We start from the raw sequence: 19,176 nt of genomic DNA, 5'->3' as shown, positions 1-19,176 counted from the left end.
GCGATGTGACGAGGGCGTGCACCAGCGTCCTACGGGCTGACGTAGGAAGAAGATCTAATACCTTCCGCAGACTTTTTAGGACGCTGAAGCAGACCCCCACCACCCGGCCTATCTGAGATCCAAATGACAGGTCTACGTCAAGCCACACTCCAAGGTTCCTGGCTTCCTGACAGGGTATTGGGACCTCCCCTAAACAAGAGGGACACCATGCCGATGACCAGACAGATGGGCTCCCCCCCACCACGAGCACCTCGGTCTTGCTGCCATTTAACTTAAGACAGTTGGTGGACATCCAGGTAGCCAGTTTCTGCATGCAGGTCCTGAATCTGTCCACGGAAAGACCGGGCGCGCGCGAGAGGGAGATGACCAGCTGCGTGTCATCGGCATAGGACACTACGTGCAGACCATGGCTCTCAGCAATCGGCGCCACCGGGGAGACATAGAGATTAAATAGGGTTGGGCTCAGGGACGAGCCCTGGGGCACGCCCTGGCCCAAACCGATCTCCCTAGAATAGCAGTCTCCCTGGCGAACCTGAAAGCCTCTCCCTGTCAGGAAGGACTGGAACCATTGAAGTGCAGCTCCTGATATCCCACCATCATTCACACACTGTAGCAAGGTGGTATGAGCTACAGTGTCGAAAGCTGCACTTAGGTCCAGTAGGATGGGGGCCATGGTCTGGCCCTCATCCACCCCCTGGCGTAAGGTCTCCACAGCCATTAGGAGCGCTGATTCAGTTGAGTGGCGGGGACGGAAACCAAACTGGGTCTCGTGCAGGAGGGCAGCCTTTTCCACAAAATCCATTAGTTGAGTGTTCACCGTTTTTTCCGCCACTTTAGCCAGATACGGCAAGAGGGAGATTGGTCGGAGGTTCTCTAGTTTTTCGAAGCCGATGTTAGGCTTCTTTTGAAGAGGTAGCACCACCGCCTGTTTCCAATCCCTGGGCATGGTCCTAGTCCTGAATGATACGTCCAACAGATGTCTAATATATGGCTCCAGCACTGGTAAGCTGTCTGCTAGACGTTTCGGCGTGGTGGGATCCCGAGGGGAGCCTGACTTAACTGACCTACAGGTCTTCACAAGAGTCTCCGGGCACGGGGTGACAAAGTTGGTCAGAATGTGTCTATCCCCCCGTTCCCTCGGGGTTTCCACAAACTCTGACCCTGCGGTGGGATGGCTCGGGATGGCCGAGTAGATTTTCACTACTTTCTCGGCAAAGAAGTCCGCGATCCTATTACATGATTCCACAGAGCAATCGTCTGGGGCAGTGGAAGGCGTCCCGCCCGAAAGGGTTTTATAGAGCAAAAACAATTCCTTGGTGGAATTCCCAGCTTCCTTAATTCTAGTGGCATAGTATGCTGCTTTGGACCTCCTAATTAGCCCATGATAGGCTTGTCTCTCAATTAGGTAAGTCTCCTTAGCATCCGTGGCAAAAGCTCCTCGCCATTGCCTTTCGGCTCGCTTCAGTGCTGCTTTAGCGACTCGAAGCTCATCACTATACCACGGGGCTGCTTTTTGGGTGCGGCCACCCGATTTTACAAGGGAGATTGGGGCCGTGCAGTCAAGTGCCTCGGTGATGCGATTGCAGAGGTTGGTATTTGCAGTATCCGCATCGTCCCCCCCCCCCAGGGCTCCCCCCTCTAATAAGTGCCGCACGAAACTTAGCCTGGGAGAAGGTGGCCCATCTCCACCTAGGGTGGTACAGTGGTGCAGGCTCTGGTAATCTGACCCCTGGGATGCGTATGGAGAAAGGCACCAGATGATGATCCGACCAGGGGATAGGAATGGGAGTCAAAGCATCTACTTCCCCCCAGTTGACAAATATAGGGTCTATCAGGTGGCCCAGCTGGTGAGTAGGGCCACTTACTATCTGATTCAGCTGAAGGGCCCCGAGCGCCTGGCGGAAGTCCCTGGCGGCTTTGTCCATGGGGTCGTCCAGGTGCATGTTGAGATCCCCCTGGACCAGGAACTTGTCCCTGCGCAACGCAGCCTCAATAATGCCTTCTACGAGGCTCTCCCCAAACCTGGCCATAGGGCCGGGGGGTCTGTAGATCAAAAGGACCCTTCATCGTGTAGCTATCATTTACCTTAATGGTAAAGCTACCCGCCTCACTGTCCAGGATGGGGAGTAATCTAAGTGACACCATAGATGTTGCTTGGCCACCATAGCAATGCCCCCCCCTCTTCCCGAAGGTCTATCTTGCCTAAGCATTGTGTAGCCTTCTGGTACCGCCTCTAGAGCGTCGGGGTGGAGCATTCATCTAGCCAGGTCTCTGTGAGAAACACAAGATCCCACTGCTTCTCAGTGAGTAGATCGTAGAGATCCAATTTGTGTTTCCGTAGGGAGCGGACATTAAGCAGGCCGCAGGCCAGGTTATGGTCCCCGCAGCCCACATCCGTGTCCTGGTTGTAGGAGAAGTGACAGTGCTCACAACCCGTATTCTCCTCCACTCTCATGCTGTGTAGGCATGGGCCGGAGGTGGGTCTGCGGAGAGCTATCAGCTCCCGTCTGCTCCACTGTAAGAGCCCCCCCCCCCCGTGGGGCAGACGGTCCGGCCCCGGGCCGTGTGCGGTCGCGGACAGGCGCAGACGGGCTTGACTTAAGCGCGACTTCGGCGCGCTTCGGCGCGCCCGCTGCGCTGCCGAGATTGCATCCGCCTTTTATGCCCCATAGCGTGAGTGCCTCAGGAGCACTAGACCGCTAACCGGTCCCCCCGCGCACCGGAAGTGGCAGTCTCGACCTTCCTCGCCCTCCGCGCAACGGTGCTAGTCACCGCGTCGGACCAGGGCGGGAAGGAGGGAAAGAGATCAGCCCTTGGCGTCGGGTACAAGCAGGTAAGCCAACGATCTTATCGTAGCACAGTAAATTAAAAAAGGGAAGCCTAAGTCGCTATCCAGTGAAAGGCTTTGTGCAAATTGCAATTCCAGCAGCAAGATTAAAACAAATTTAAAACTGCCTCAGCGCCGAGCACAGTGGCTGTAGACACTGCCACTGCCTACTCACCACCACGCGACCCGGCTCCTTCAGTGCCTTTTATGCCCCACAGCGTGAGTGCCTCAGGAGCACTAGACCGCTAACCGGTCCCCCGCGCACCGGAAGTGGCAGTCTCGACCTTCCTCGCCCTCCGCGCAACGGTGCTAGTCACCGCGTCGGACCAGGGCGGGAAGGAGGGAAAGAGATCAGCCCTTGGCGTCTGGTACAAGCAGGTAAGCCAACGATCTTATCGTAGCACAGTAAATTAAAAAAGGGAAGCCTAAGTCGCTATCCCGTGAAAGGCTTTGTAATGAAGCAACTTCAGAAATGGAATCGCTCAGGCATAAGAGTCAGGAGCAGCAAACACAAATTTAGAAATATAATGTAGAGCAGGGTGTGTGCACACTGGAGTGAGGTGAGAGGAAAGTTCACAAATTGTTGTTTGCAGGTAGTAACTATTGCAAGTTAGAACATGAAGAGGTTGTAAATGTAAAAGGGTGTCTGTTTACATTATCTAACCGATCACACCATGCATTGTTTGGCAGTGTGACTAACGGAACAAAAAGCCACATTCGGATGAATGGTCGTTTTATTTTGCTGCCCCAGCATTTTGTTTTCATGTTGCAGAAAGTTGTTGGGTTTGTTCCGATTGTGGGGGGCCATGTGTAATAGTGCTCCTTACACAAATCTGTGTTTTCAGAATGATTGCTGTTTGAATTCTACTTGCTTCTTGTGCACCATCACTGTCATTAGAAGAATGAGAGAAGGGCTTGTCAGGCCCTTGTGCCCCTATGGGTGGTTGTGCGGCCTTAGCCCAGGCTAGTGAGATTTGCCTAGGAACACAGTGACAAGACCTGCTTGCCAATATGTGGATGAGTGTTTTAGATGGTTAATTTAAGTGACAGAAGTATCTGCTTGTCTAACTGGAAGTGACTGAGTTGGTGTTAGGAACAGAGGTGCCCACAATGCACACTAGGCTGTGTATCGCTATTCGCTAGTAGGGATGGGGGTGGGCTCCCAGGTCCTGAGTGAAGCTCCAGGGGCATCAAAGGCCCATACAAATCCAAATGGCCTCCTCCTTGGGGATTAGGGTGGAAAATACTGCAAGGGTCCTCAGATTCCTGTTCCTCATAACGAGTTTATTTTCTTCTCCCTAAGCTATGAAACGTAAGAGATTGCTTACCTAGGGATGTGGTAAGCTGCTCACATGGTGGAAAAGAAGAGCACTCCACAGACTCTATACATAATGTCAGAGAGGCCCTGTAAGTGTACCCCATAGAGTCTATCCGCTAAGTCAGGTTTGAGTGGGCTCGGGAGTGAGTCCTCAGCGATTGTTCCCCAGCATTCACAGTGGTAAATAGCGATAGAGCCTGTCCCGTGCAAGCTTGTGTTACATCTGGAGAATCATAGCATGTTCCATGTAAAGTAAGGCTTCGATGGTATTTCTTCTATTTGTGTTCTAACCAATATGATCCAGAAACTTGTGTGTTTCTTTGTTTAATCTCGGACCAATTAAGTGTTCTGTTAAGTCTTGTACTGTAAAGATGCGGACTGGGTTGAGAGACATTACCTCTGTGGGTGGTAAACTGATTTGCACCTTACACAAGCACCTGTTATCCAGCACTTCAGTACATTGAATGGCCTGGACCCGTATTATAGACAGGGCACACGGTGGCTCGGTGCATGAAGTACTCACTAAGTTTCAACCTGAGCAAGGCCAACTCTGCCTATCAAACATAGATACACTGAGTACCATTAAGCTGTGCAATTGTACCATCTGATATTTAGTGTGAATAAAAAATTGCAAAAATGCTTCTTGAAGCATTACAAAAAAAACTCATTATCGTACAGCCCTGCGTTTGAGGTGGTTCATCAACAATAACGTTTTGCAAACATCACGACAAACAATTCAAGCATTGACAAAGCCAAAAGGCTGGCAGCCAATGCAAGAAATATTGGCTTTGCCAATGCTGGTTTTGTGTCAGGCTACTTTTTTATTTATTTTTTATTTTTAATTCCCTCAGAAATTTCTAAACGATTTTTTGGCTTTTTTATGTGATCAGACAAAGATCACGTACTGTGGCCTTTCCCAGTGATGGGTCTTAATGCAAAATATAAGTGGGGATGGGACACGCGGTCCCTCTGGCCGGGTTAGTATGGCTGGTTTGGCTTGGATGCTGAGATTATGCCCTACCCTTGTACTTGATAGCTTTTTAATGAATTGTTTTTCTTTTTAACAGATGTTGTAGTTTATGAAGTTCACTGTAATCCCTTTGGGTTTTCTTGATGCTGAAAGAATAAATAATTGAAAAGCTTTTGCTGTCCATTATGGTTTAGGTTCATTGTGGCAAACTTCATGAACTTGAGAAAAACTCTATTTTTTACATCTGTAACATGTTAGCAAAGCGTTTTTGGTGGCACCTCATGCAGTGATGTCACAATCTACTGTTCCTCTGTGTTCCCACTTCAGTTGCTCCAGTGTCACCGATGAGGAGAGCTTAATGGAGGCCGAAGGCCTGGTGAGCCAAGAGACCACGGATGAATCTTCTGACGCGTCCTTACCACCAGACAGTGAAAGCGAAAGTAGAGAAAATGTGACCACCGACTCAGACTCTGATGGGCCCATCCTGTACACAGATGACGATGACGACGACGATGATGATGATGGAAGTGCACAAAGTAAGAGATTGTTGGTGGGATAGGGAGTCCATTAAGTCACATTAAAGATCAAAAGGTTAAAGTCCCTGAATAATTACAATGGAGAAATGATTCAATCTTGCTTTTCCAGGCAATCCTTTGCAATTGTGGAAAAAATGCTCTGGTGCAATAAATAGAGCAAACCCATTTCTCTCTGTTTTTACTGCTGTATAATTAAAGTCAGTAAGGAGGTTTTGCTCTAACTCTTCCAGAGGTGGAGATGATAGATTGTTTGTTAGGTATTACTTTTATTGGCATTCTCTTACAGTTTGACTGGTTTGTATCCCTACCAATTTAAAAAACATTGACCCTCAACATATGGCCCAAATCCTGAATTACTCTTATCAAATGTGCAAGTGGTGAAAGTGCATACATATCCTGTTAGTATTTATCCTGGTCATCGCCTATTAGGCCCGTGCTAAATTTCTGTGGGTCAGTGGGGGTAATGGTAAACTTCACAATTACAAAAGTGAAACTATACAATATATTATTGAGGGGACAACAGCAGATACAGTTCAACAAGTTAAAAGCCAATCCTCTCTTTGCTTGCTAAACTGGCGCCACAGAGGGTGGTGAGGAAGAGAAACATGGTTGGGCGGGCAAGAGATTGGTTAAACAACATTAATGGGTGAAAGAAATGTGTTGGTGTAGATTAGGGTTCCAGATTTTCATTGTGCCACTGTAGCTACCAAAACTAGGTGAAAGAAAAACGTCTTTCTGAAAAGTAAAATGTTGGGAAAAATCAATATAAAGGGGTCGATTAGGATCGCGGACGGACTTGAGTCCGTCCGCGACCCCTGAGGAGGAGGGAACGTCCGCATGGGCTGCGGCGTTCCCTCCGATCTGATTAGGATGTGACCGCCAGGGTGGCGGTCACATCCTCTATCTCTAACATTGCGGCGGGTGCAGCTTCAAGCTGCACCCGCCCCAATGTAAAAAATGCATGCACAGCATTTGCGTGCACAAAGCGGCGGTGCCTGCTGCATTGTGCACGCAAATGCAGGGGGGTACCATAGGTACCCCCCATGTGCACCCCCCACCACCCCTTCACCCAGGGGGCCCGCAACGGGCCCCCGAAGTGAAGGTCCGTATGCTTTTTCACGGCGGAAAAGCCGCCGTGGAAAAGCATAGAATTGCAGACATCCTAATATGCCTGGCGGTGTCTGATAGACACCACCAGACATGTTAGTGCTTTCCCGCCGCGGTCGCCTTCCGACTGCGGCGGAAAAGCTGCGGACAGATTATCAGACCCACCAGCCATCCTAATTTGGCGGTGGGTCTGTGGAGACTCCGCTGCGGTTTTCCCGCATCCTCCGGGCCGGCGGTGGCTTCCGCCGGCCCGGAGGATGCAGAAATTCCGCAATCATAATGACCCCCAAAGTGTGGTTTAAACAATTCCTTCGTAACATAGAACCGACACTTAAAAGTTCTGCATCAAGTGGATTGTATGTAGACTGTGCCTGCTAGCGAAAAGGTTCTGCTTTCTGGCCAATACAGAGTTCCTTCTGTTTTATGCACAAACAACTATTTTCTACCTCTACACTTTGTTATTGAGGGACTACTTTCCATCTGGGCTTCTGAGACTTCCTGGTTTATGGGGTACAGGTTTGCATTGAAAAACTGAATGCTCTGTTCTCTGGGTCAAATGAGGAATATTGGTGCCAGCCCAGAAATCCCACTCCTACCTTCCTATTGTGCCTGCCCTAGGTTTGAATGGACATTTTACAGTGGGGAAATTGCTGATGTTTATGACTCGCATCTCCATCCTGTAAACGTGGTGGGCAAGCAGCAGATATGAAGTCATAATCATTCCTCAAAGGAGCTCCATCGGAGGATTAAAAGGATAAGTCCCTAAAGGAAGAAATGATTAACCATATTTTGTGTAAAAATGTTCAGTACTTATAAGCATGACATTTTCTTGGTATAACAAAGCTAAAGTCCCTGACAACTTGTGCGGCCGTGCCACCTCCATGAGTTTTTCTAAGTCCCTGAAAGTTGCCTAGTCATTTTCTTTTTTGCCATTGGTTTATGGGATCCCTGATGGTCTCCTGGGTGCTCCTCGAGGACACTTCATGGGTGTTTTCTGAGATGTAAGACAGTTCAATTCTCTTTCCATCCTGTATTAGGGGCCACTTGTCTCCTGCACAAACGATCAGTGATCGCAACAGTGTCTCATATTTTTGGGGTACAGTTGATAGAGCGCGTAGGTCACCCAACCAACAAATTTACCATACACGTATCGGGCCCATATATTTCAATACACGATTATTTATTAATCGGGCGACCATACACTCTACTACCAGTAACCCAGTTCCTTCCTATATATTTCTATTGTACCCGACTTACCAATCCACCGTCACGGGTACCTAATGACCACGATGAATCAGGGAGCTAGCTGTGAAGAAAAGGCAAACAAACACAATACCAACTTTATATCCTTCTGTATTTCATAAAGACCACAGACTCCGGGGAAGTTTTAAAGATTTTATCTAGATTTCATATTCGGAAAGCATGAGATTTATAACAAGTAAACAATCTATAACCAAGATAATGAAGAGTACATATCCATAAAGGAAATATATCAAGCTGATCATTTATGAATCTACAGTAAGGTGAAAATGAAGAAACAGCTAGGCAAATAATTTCAGACTAAAGGACGGGGAAGAATAAAGAGCATACTAGAAACTTCACAGTATAATATTTCCCCATGAAGAGGAACTACAGGTAAGGTGAAAATAGACCGTATTAATAAACTGGTGCAATTACTTGAATCAACTAAAAGATGGGTAAAAACAAAGAACATCTGTATATCATGACCTGAAAAGGAAATGTACTCAAAGGATGGGTAGAAAATGGAACATGCTAGAATAACGACAATAACGTATGAGCTTTTCATTCAGTGGTTTTGCGAAAAAGCATGGGAAATCAATATATGCAAAGATATGTCTTTATTGAAGCTAAAGACAGAAAAATAGAAAGGTGCAGTATAGAGTTTCAGCACTATATTTACCTAGAATGGTGAGAAGACCAACCCTGGCCACAGGTCAGTTAAGAACAGGAGGGACCCCAAAGGAAACCCCGTCATCAGCAGGACAGCAGGTGCAGAATGGACACCCCAGGACAGGAAACCCAGATTAGGATCAGGACAGGACCACCAGGATAAGACCAGCACCCGCAGTTTGGAAGAAACGCCTGCGCTCCACCCTCTCTGCAGCTATCAGTCAGAACCCCGATTGGGTTATCGAACTCCCCAGCAAAGTGCTCCGCCAGCACTTAAGGTTTCTCAACAAAACCCTTGAGTCTATGGAATTTTCGGACAGAGTGCTCCGCAGCCCTCTGTATCAAGTCACCTATTGAGTGCGTTGGGTCAGTGACAGGTGAGCTATTCGGACAAGTCTGACAAATTCTCTAGCTAAACCTAGGCTAGTTATACTGTTTTCGGGTCAGTGTACCACCCCCCAAATGTTGCAAGTGTCAGAATCCCCAATTTCGATTGGTCCCCAAGTAGGATAGGTCAACACACCAATCACATTTCAATTCTACAAGCCTATATTAAAATATTCTGGGACCGCCTATTGGTGTTGGGGTTCCCATGACATACTCTACGGAATACAATAAAAAATTATACAAATGTAACTGCAGGACATTTTAGCTTCTTCTGCTGGGTGAAGGTGCATCTTCCCAGGCACATCTTGGCTAGGACCTTTGGTTGGCAGGGATTCAATGCCACCGGCAGAAGACTGTCATGCGCAGAAAGGTAGCTCAATATGGATTCACGAGTGTCTCTCAGACCCTCAAAATCGCGGTACATGAAAAGTAAGCGAAAACAAATTAAAACACAGAAATAAATGATTACACTGTATACCATGAATAGCTACTCTATACCCCTTACTTTATATAAACTATGTGCATTAAGGTTTAGTGCAAATAAACGACAACACGAAAACATCAGTGCAAGCTTCACCATGTGAGGACACCAAGCGGCCATATTAATGCAATTTCGCAAGCGCAAAGGTTCCCACCAGAACTGCAAATATGTCACGTCACGTGAGTGTGACTAACGCATGCGCAGAAGAAAACCCGCCAAGCAGCGGCCATTTTTAGTGACAAACGTTATTAAGGTTAATGCACACATATGCAAGCATCGCTCGGATACCCCAAATGTCAGAATAAAAGGGAAATTAGTAAGACAAACAGGTTGGATTACTTTGTTACATATTACTCGAGGTTCATGAATTCAAGCAAGTCGCGTAATATGCGAATCCTTGCTCCATCACAGTGGCCTGCCTCCTAGGACCCCCATGTAGAATAGGTGTATAAGCGAGAGAGAGAAGGAACCCCTATGTATTTACTTTTTTTAATATTTAAAATATTCACAAACAGTGAGCGCACTATTTGCAATTCTGATCGAGATCAGTTGAGCAGAATAAATACTTTACAAACCATTTGCTCTTAGGGTTGCCCATAGCCATTCACAAGCATGAATTTTTATAAGAATAATGGCTGCAATATTAAAATCATATCTACCTCTTCATCCTAGATTGGTATGTTTTTAAGGATTTTGGCAAGAACGCACAAGTTTGTCTACCAGAGCACCACACTGGAATGTGCAACTGGTCATCTGCACATAGTGGTACAAAAGGGGGTGGTGATGGACGGAGAATCTGAACCAAACACTCACACCCAGTCAACAGATCTGGGTTAAATCCATCACCGTTCTTTAGCCCACTCTGGCACCCCAGTTAAGACATGGCCATATGCAAATCAGTCTGACCCTGTGCCTCATGGGAACAGTCCAGCCCGAACTGCCAAGCCATGCCTTCCCTGGACCGGAAACAAGCTTCCGAGGACCGGTTTCTGGCATTTCAGCCGTCTTCAGCCCGGCTTGCTTGAATCCAGTGGCAAAGTGAGCAAGGGACTCACGTCTGAGCATACCCTGCCAATTTATGGCGAACAAAGTGGTACAAAAGGGGGTGGTCATCTGCACATAAGCAGTGACAACGGCGATGCATTATCGAAAGAGGACCATTTTAGTAACCTCTTTATTGAAGTAAAGTCTTGCTCAGCCTGATTGGCGGGAACTTTTTTATTGTTATTATCAACACCAAACAGGTAGCTTTGAATGAAAGCACAAGGTTTGTGTACAGCATCTGTCTTTCTGCCAATCTCCCATTCGACAGATATGTATGAGCCTTAAAAAGCACAGGTTATGTTATCCCATTATCAGTGACCAATTACATCGGGGAAGAGAAATAGTGCACAGGCATCTGTGAGGGAGAGCAACACTCATCTCCTCTAATTTCGTGGTAATTTGTATCCTTTAGTATCTTATACTGTTCCTCTCCAAGTAATTTCTCCGTCTCATTCACGGTCTCTAGATTTTCTTGTGTGCCATTGGGCAGCTTCCACTCTTTTTGTAGCCAATCTACACCAAATCATATTGAACTTATAGTGTGCCAGGGTCGGGATCTCTCGACTTGCTATGTCTGGATGAGTGATCATAAATCCCAGATTATATAGGATCCTATCATATTTAAATATCATGTCATCCTCCATATTGCCAGTGATGCAGGTTTGATGTTTGGGGTAACATGACCTGCAGTGTTTAAGAACCTGTGTATTTCATCCGAGAAAATCTTATGTCCTAGAAAGAGCAATACTATAGGCAGAAAATATCCCACCTGATGATACCCCAGAAGCAAAGATTTCATTTTCGGCCTAGTCCATGTGTAATTGGTTTGGTGTGACACCTTTGATAGCACTAACCTCAAGTCTGCTTCAATAGCATATTCTCACGGGTACTGTTATGTCTCCTCCTATTCCAAGTCTTCCATCCCTCAATTCTCTTGTCCCTTGGCCCTCAATCATTTTAGATTTACTTGGATGTTACTGATCAGTGTTGTATAAATCATATAGACTCAGCATTCGGTGCTTTAGTAAAGCACCATCTGCCATTTGTGATTCATCCCTGATATGGACTTGCAAGGTTTGTCAAAGTCCTAAATTGCACAATGCTTCTTTAAGCTTCAGGCTAAATTCCTCTGAAAACTGTTCAAAGAATTTCAGTCTGTTGGATCCCTGACCTATTCCAAAAAGGAGATTCCTCTCATTTCACATTCACTAAAACTTCTCAGAGGTCTGTTCTGCTAGACCCCTGCTTAGCCAGAGAGGTGTATAGCCTGTTCATTTATTTTCCCATCCCACCTTCTTGGTGGCCTCACTCCATATCCTACGTACTGTAGCTGTGTGCTGCTCCAGGTCTTTGGGTCTTGTGGTGCCATATAGCTTGACTTGGTTACCAGACTGGGGGAAATGCTTGGCCCTGCAAGATGCCCATTCTCAGATTGTCAGGTACCTGAACCGGGACATTTAAGCTGGGGCATCCCTCCAGATTCCTCTAAGAATCAGACCTGTATTGACCCTAATGTGGTCCTCCAATAACGTGGAACTTAGCGCTGGCAGTTTCTTCCTGACTCATTTGGACATCAGGTTCATTATACTGGATTCCTTTCTGAGTCTCTTATGGCTTACCTTGCTGCTACTGACCTTGGACATGAAGTTCATGGTACGAGAGTCCCTCCTGAGTCTTTAACTGCTTACCTTGCTGCTGCTCACCTTACCACACCCAACCAACCCAAGAAGAAGGAAGGTGGGATGTGCAAGAAACTATTGCTAAAAGTGCAGGTAATCTGAATAATGACTGGCAGTGGAGCACTTTCCCTTTCTCACTGAGCGTTGTTGATTTTGCTCTGGATTTAACACTGCTGCCTTTGCTGCAGTCCATCACCTAGTTAGCGTGCCAAGTAGCCGGACTGATAGAAATACATTTGGTCCAAATTAAGCCATTATAATACGAGGGGTTTTGTGGCAATGCTGTCGGTCAGACAGTCATCCGCCTCTTCATTATTGAGCTTTGTTCCCCAAGACTGAGAAGCCTCTGACAAAGGCTGGGACTAAGAGCCACTGTGACTTCCAAGTACTGAGACCGACACCATTAACCTTATTTATATTCAGGAGGTAAGCTTATGTCTATGGACCCAGTAACTCACTTTCCAAAATTCTCACCGTAAAGAGTAGATTTCACCAACAAATGTAAAGAAGTAAGATTTGTTAGTGAGGGTTTTAAAAACATACATCTTTTCAGAATTTATACTGCTAGTTGGTTTCTTTTCTCTCATCTTGTTGGCTATAATTCTTTGGATACGGATGGCTTATTGTCTTGGTGCATAGTAGTTTTCTCCCTAGCATTTTCTGCACCCTAATGTCACACAAGATGAAAAGACCCATTGTGGCATTGCTTGCGGTGTCAGAAAGGTAAGGTGCCTACTTGGTCTGTTCAGCATTGAGAGAGGGGTATATTTCTGCTCTCTGGCATTTATCTTTAGTCAGCACAACATATGGTCCTTCAATGTGCAAAGTTGTGTTGATGATATTAATTTTTTTTAAAAAAGGGTTAAAAGGAAGTATGTGGATTGAGAATTACGTATTCTGATGAGGACACATGCACTTCTTAAATCTTTTCGAAATCTGTTTTTAGTGTCCTCCTTGTGTTGGATGCATTAATGAGCTACTTGAACTTGAGTCAGTTCGTGTAGTTAAACTTTTATATAAAACATAAAATTGTTTTCGCCATATTATAGAAGTCTGCCACACTGCAAGTTGTGAATTGCAGCCAGATTGACTAGAACTCTACTTCAAGTAAAGTAGTTTTCAGGATAAATTATGTTAGTCGCGTACATTCCCACCTACCTGAGAGCTGAAAGAGGATACTTACAAAAGTAAACCTGTAATCAAAAAGCTGCACTTCAACCATAATTTTAAACTTCTGTTCTGCCGCCAGTAGTCTTTTCTCTCAAACTACTGGTGATATTCTGGTCCTCCTTGTCTTTTCTATGCCTAGCACTCATCCCTTTATAGTAGTATTTATTGTTTCATGCATTCAGGACCAGAAATACGAAAAGCATTTGAGACACCATTTTAGCCTACTTAAATGAGTTCATAAGTCATCAGTAACTTTGACAGCTCTGCCAATTGAGGGCTTTGTCCATAAAGGAGTACCTTTTGGAGTTTACCTGCATTGTGTCCTGATTGCCCAGGACATCTGCATAGTGAACAAAAAAAAGCAACCTGTTAAATGTATTCAGTTGTCTTTTCATGTGCTTTAAACTTCAGATCAACTCTTCTAAACTGCTTCTGAATGTCCAAACGTTGCTGGCTGTCTGTACAAACTGAAAGACTCCCTAGGTAGACTAAGGTCTAAAGTATAAACCCAGTGCTCAATCCTGCCAAAGAAAACTGGCTGGCCTACCCTGATCCACTAAAGTTGAGCCTGTGTCTTTTAGTGAAAAGTTCAAGATGGTGGCAAATCCTGCCTCCAGCTGTAAAGACTCATCGTTCATCACCATTTTGGAGAGAGAAATTGAAAGTTATAACTTGAAGTGGAGTGCAGGAGAGGAACCAGGCACATCAGTCAACTTTATCTTTTGCAATGAATGCCACCCCCAGTTGTTCACTAGCTTCCTCCTCTTGATTGTAGCAAATATGTGTGCAGAACATCCCCAGATACTGCAGGAGGTCCCCGCGGACATTTAGACCACCCCAGGCAACCTTACCATTTTGGAGCCTCTTCCATTCAGCCAGGGGACTTTTACACGGTCCACTTGATGCTCTCATCAACAGCCCCTCACCTAGCAGAATGAATTGCAGTCAAGTGTCTATATTGTGCATACATGCTAACATTGCAGCTTATCCATCCATTTAAAATGGGCCAGAGAGGAACAGTCTTTTTCATGCAGGGTGGTAAGTGGGCCATAGCCAGCCTCATGGAAATGCAGATGAGTTTCCACCCGGTGTGTTCAGATGGGGTGGTCTATGTTAAATGATGCCCATGTTTACAGCACTCTTTTCAGGGCACAAGATACATATAGAAAGTCCTCAATAATGTCTCATTCCTGGTTCCAGTCATTCAAGAAAATATTCCTTTCAATAATCAGCTGGATGCAATTGCAGTTGTTCTTGTTCGCCGGTCCTTTATCGATGGCAAGTACAGTTAAACCATTGAAATAACAAAGCACCTGCAAATCTATCTCGTTTCAGGTTTTCTATCCTTCTGCTAAAAAATGCCAGGGTTGCTTTTGAACTTCTAGTGTTTGAGCTCTGTGCCGCTGGCAGTCCAGCATTCACGTAAAGACTAAGCCTTGATAGCAAACACCCCTGCTTTTGCTGTAGGTAACATAGAAAATTGTTTTGGCTAGGTTTTACTGAAAGTGTCCCATACCATACTTTTCAGAAGGCTCAACTCTTCCAGCAGCTTTGTGATGTTCAGAGAGTGTAGACTCCTCTACCTATCTGGTTCACAGGAGCAGCCACCTACCAACTCTTGAAAACCCCTTTTTAAAAAATCTCTCCTGAGAAAGCACATGCAGTGTCGATTGCGACGATCTATTGTTTTAAAATACGTTTTTAAAAAGCACTCTAAAAAGGGCTTTCTAGCTCGCCCATTACGTACCACCATTACATAGCATTGGTTGGCTTCATTGTCAATCATATTTTCTTCCTTTTCATTGGTGAGCACATGTCAGCCCCATTGTGCTTCACTTTGTCTCTGTGTTTTCTTCCCTGGAACATGGACCAAATACTGTTTTTTTGATTAATGTTTCTTTGCATTCAGATTGTAGTCCCTTTTTATGCTTTTGCTTGCGAGACAACTTGAAACCATCAGGGTTGAAGCTCGCTCTTCCCTGTATTTCCAAGAGCTTAACACAAACAGCTAGCAATGACAAAACTCAGTGGCATGTGGCCAATTTCTGGAACACACATTTTGACCGGCTGTCACTTTTATTAATGTTCAAATTTAGTAACTTCTTTAAAGACTGTTGCAATACAGTATGTGTTTTTCTGAATTAACATTTGTCACTGTCAAATTTATTTATTGGTTACCTCTTTTATAAGTTAGAGGATGTTTTATTCATCATCGAAAACACGCGGTGATTTCAAATGATTTATGTTTCTCCTTTACTTATATCCACCACTAAAATGATCCTTATCACTCTTTAACTCTACCCACTCCGAACCCTAGTCACCCTTACCAGCCTTTACCACTACCCACCCTGAACCTTAAATTCAGCCTTACTTTCCTGTACCGACCCCTGAATCCTAAATTTGTCCATACTTCCATCCCTAAAACCTAAAATCACTTTTTTTTTTTTTTTAAATAAATATAAATGTTTTGTTTTAAATACTTACCTTCCTGGTAAAGACTGCATGTAAAGGTAGGACTCATCCCTGTCCTTTCCTGCTCACACCCTAGCTCCCCTAAATGTTTTAGGGACACTGATGGTTGTTTTATGCACATCCGTATGTTTGGCGGACACATTCGCCTATTTGCAAGTCCCCCCTCTGATCTTAACCCCCCACCCTATACTTCAGGTCTCACCTAAGGCAGCCTATGCAAGATATTTTGTTTACTTACAGGGGCTTAGAGACCACTCATTGTTTACCGTTGGTTAGCTTAATCATCACTCTCATTTCATGCTTAGCTTTGGTTAGCGAGTGCTGGCTTCCCTTCCTCTTAGTATGTTTGTTTCTACCCTGGAGATTGGCCCAAGTATGGCTTCTCTTATCAATGGCCTTCCACAGCTCGCCACCTTTTTTTTTTTTTTACTGGCACCCCTTTCCATCCCTTTCCCCTCCTACATTATTGCTTGCCCTACCCTCCCTATTCTAGCTTGTCTGGTCTGCCCCTACCCCTCCTCATTTGCTGCTTGCCCCATCCACCCTCTCCCCTTTGTTGCCAGCTTCCTCTCGCCTCACCGATAAAAAGCGCCAAACAGTCACACCTACGGGTTTCAAGGTACTAAGGAGCCATCACAATCTTCAGCTCCGGCACTAGATAAATAAACATATTTTTTGTATGTTGGTGAAAGCAGAGAAAATCTCCTTCTAGGAAATTGGATCACTGCCTGTCACGGTCAGTGCTGGCCACATCATGGCAATTCTTTTCCAACTTTCAGCCATGCTGCATAGCAGCCCAGCTGCTATGACACTGCTAAAAGAAAATTAACACATGCAGTAGCTCTCCCATACGTGCGGCCTATTGGTATTTCCAATGCTTTTTCCATTTCCATGCGACTTGTTTTATTCAAATGCAACTTTAAAAAGCATTTGCTCATTTTTTGAATTTTCGAGCTCCAGATATTTCTGTAGTAAGCAGTCTGCCTTCATGGACAAGGTCTCTGGTGCTCTGTGCCGAATTCTAAATGGATGAACTTTTTATCTGCTTTTATACAGAAAAAAACAATGATAAGTCACTACATGCTCCCACATTCCACAGACATTTGTTGTGCCATCAACCTCTTAAGTCAAAAAATACAGAAGATCCAACAGCACATTGACAACACCAAGCCACCTTCGCCTTTACACCCATCCCTTCTACTGTAATCCACAATGGTTTTTATTTTAAGCCTCATCTCTTGCAGATGTGTCTGACATACTCCACTCCATGGAAGCTACTTCCTATGAGGATGATCTTTTGCAGTTTTCCATAATCTCTGATGAAGCGCTCACCTCTCAAGCCATCTTCCCAGGGGCTTCCAAGACAGGCCAAAGCATCCCTCTCTTAAAGAAACCTACATTAGACCCTGGTGACCTCGCCAACTATCAACCCATCACTCACCTATCCTTCATGGCAAATTCATTGAAAACAACAGAGTACGCTCAACTCCAAGATCAGATCAATTGTAGCCATTTTATGCACAACAACCAGTCTGGCTTCAAATCACGTAGCAGCATGGAAACTGCTACTCAACAAATCGTAGATGATGCCCTCCATACAGCATTGTCTCCTGATATTGCAAGGCCTCTCAGCTGCTTTAAACACAGTAGACCATCCTATCCTTATCCGCACCATAGATTCCCCAATGGCATTCTCTGGCAATATCCTTCACCGGTTCTCCTCCTACCTTTCCAACGCAAACCATTAAGTTCACATGAGCAGCAACAGGCCCTAAAAGTGCCCTATCACCTGTGCAATCTCCCATCCTTCAATGTTCTTTTCTCTGTCATTTTCTAGCTCTACGCGGAGCCCCTTGGGGCTGTACTCGCATATAATGCTATCAAAATTCATCAATATGTTGATGATACATAACTACTTGAAATTGTGTTTTACTTCAGACATCCAGTATCTCAAACACTACTTGCACCTTATTCATACCTGAATGTCCAGTGCCTACCTGAGGCCAAGAAGAAAAAGCAAGAAATAGTACAGACCTTGCTTAGTGACATTAACCTTGATTGCTTGGAAACCCACCTCTCACCAAATGTTAGGTCACTTGGATTTTCCTTGGACACCATCACCATCATGGAACACATTGCAAAAAAATTTAAATACAGCCTAATACCAGCTCTTTCTTCTAAACAAAGTGAAGCCATTTCTTCTTAAAAGTGACTTCGGAACTGCTGTTTAAGTCTACAGACGTTGTCATCTAGATGGTGATACTACCGTTCTCCGTGGCCTCCTCTAAAAGCATAATACACTCTGCAGCATGTACAGTCCATATTCTTGCCCAAGCTCTAAAGAAATATGATCGCATCACCACCATCCTGATTGAACTCCATTGGCTCCCCTTGCTGGACCGCACCATTTTCACAACCAGCTGCATCATTCACAAAACCATCACAACCAGCATCCCTGTTTATCTTACAGAAAGCTCAACATTTCTGATGATTCTTAGCACACTCGCAGCCCAACACCATCAGACTGAAGGCTAAGAAATGCAAAAAAGAAAAATACGTGGCAACTGGTCTTTGCCATCGTTTCGCCCATGATCTGGAACAACCTCTTATCTATCAAGACTACCCTAGCACTGCTTCTATTTAGGAAACAGTTTAAGATGCACGACTTTAAAAAACATTACATCACAGTGCATTACAAGTACAATTGTGCTCTCAGAATCCAGCTATTTCTCCTATGACTCATTCACTGTATGATTGCCTTTGAGGCTGTGCAACGCTGTGCTACTTGTTGGCTAGGTTTGTTCTAAACTTATTCCATGTATATATACCATATATATCATTCTGGTGACTCAGCTCTCTTCCCTCCTTTCAACAACTGGACTGAACACTTTCCCTTTTTTCAAACAACATCAGAATCAAATTGGACACCTGAAAACAGAACATCAGTGAGTAATCAACAAGACAATTAACATGCTACATATAGCATGAGACCTCCTTTGCAATTAGTCTAAAATATATCCCAACGACGCGGAAGATTACCTGCGAAAGGAAACCTGCTATGATGCCAGGAAAGACATATTGAATTTATTAGTTGTAGGGTCTCAGTAGCATGCTTCTCAGCCACAATATACATAATTCTTTGTTTTATACCATTACAGATGTCTTCTTACCTTCTGCATAGACACTGATTACAGGTGTTTGTGGAGTCTTCTGTCATCTGGTGATACTATGCAGGGACTATCAGAAAAGAGGCGATAGAAGATAAAAATAAAAA

The 19,176-nt window shown here is 44.9% G+C and overlaps 1 protein-coding gene across 3 annotated transcripts in view; it reads left to right on the top strand.

The window, feature by feature from the left end:
* The window catches only part of PHACTR2 (phosphatase and actin regulator 2), a 662,085-nt gene that overhangs the window by 581,894 nt on the left and 61,015 nt on the right, over positions 1-19,176 (top strand). For all 3 annotated transcript variants that reach the window (XM_078648997.1, XM_078648996.1, XM_078648995.1), the window contains one exon: positions 5,443-5,651. In XM_078648997.1, the coding sequence (XP_078505123.1) occupies positions 5,443-5,651 (209 nt within the window). The remainder of the gene's footprint in view (positions 1-5,442; positions 5,652-19,176) is intronic.

Source organism: Lissotriton helveticus, chromosome 6 (genome assembly GCF_964261635.1).
Source record: "Lissotriton helveticus chromosome 6, aLisHel1.1, whole genome shotgun sequence".
Classification (NCBI taxonomy): domain Eukaryota; kingdom Metazoa; phylum Chordata; class Amphibia; order Caudata; family Salamandridae; genus Lissotriton; species Lissotriton helveticus.
Note: the sequence above shows the minus strand (reverse complement) of the source record. Positions and strands in the feature narration are given on the sequence as shown.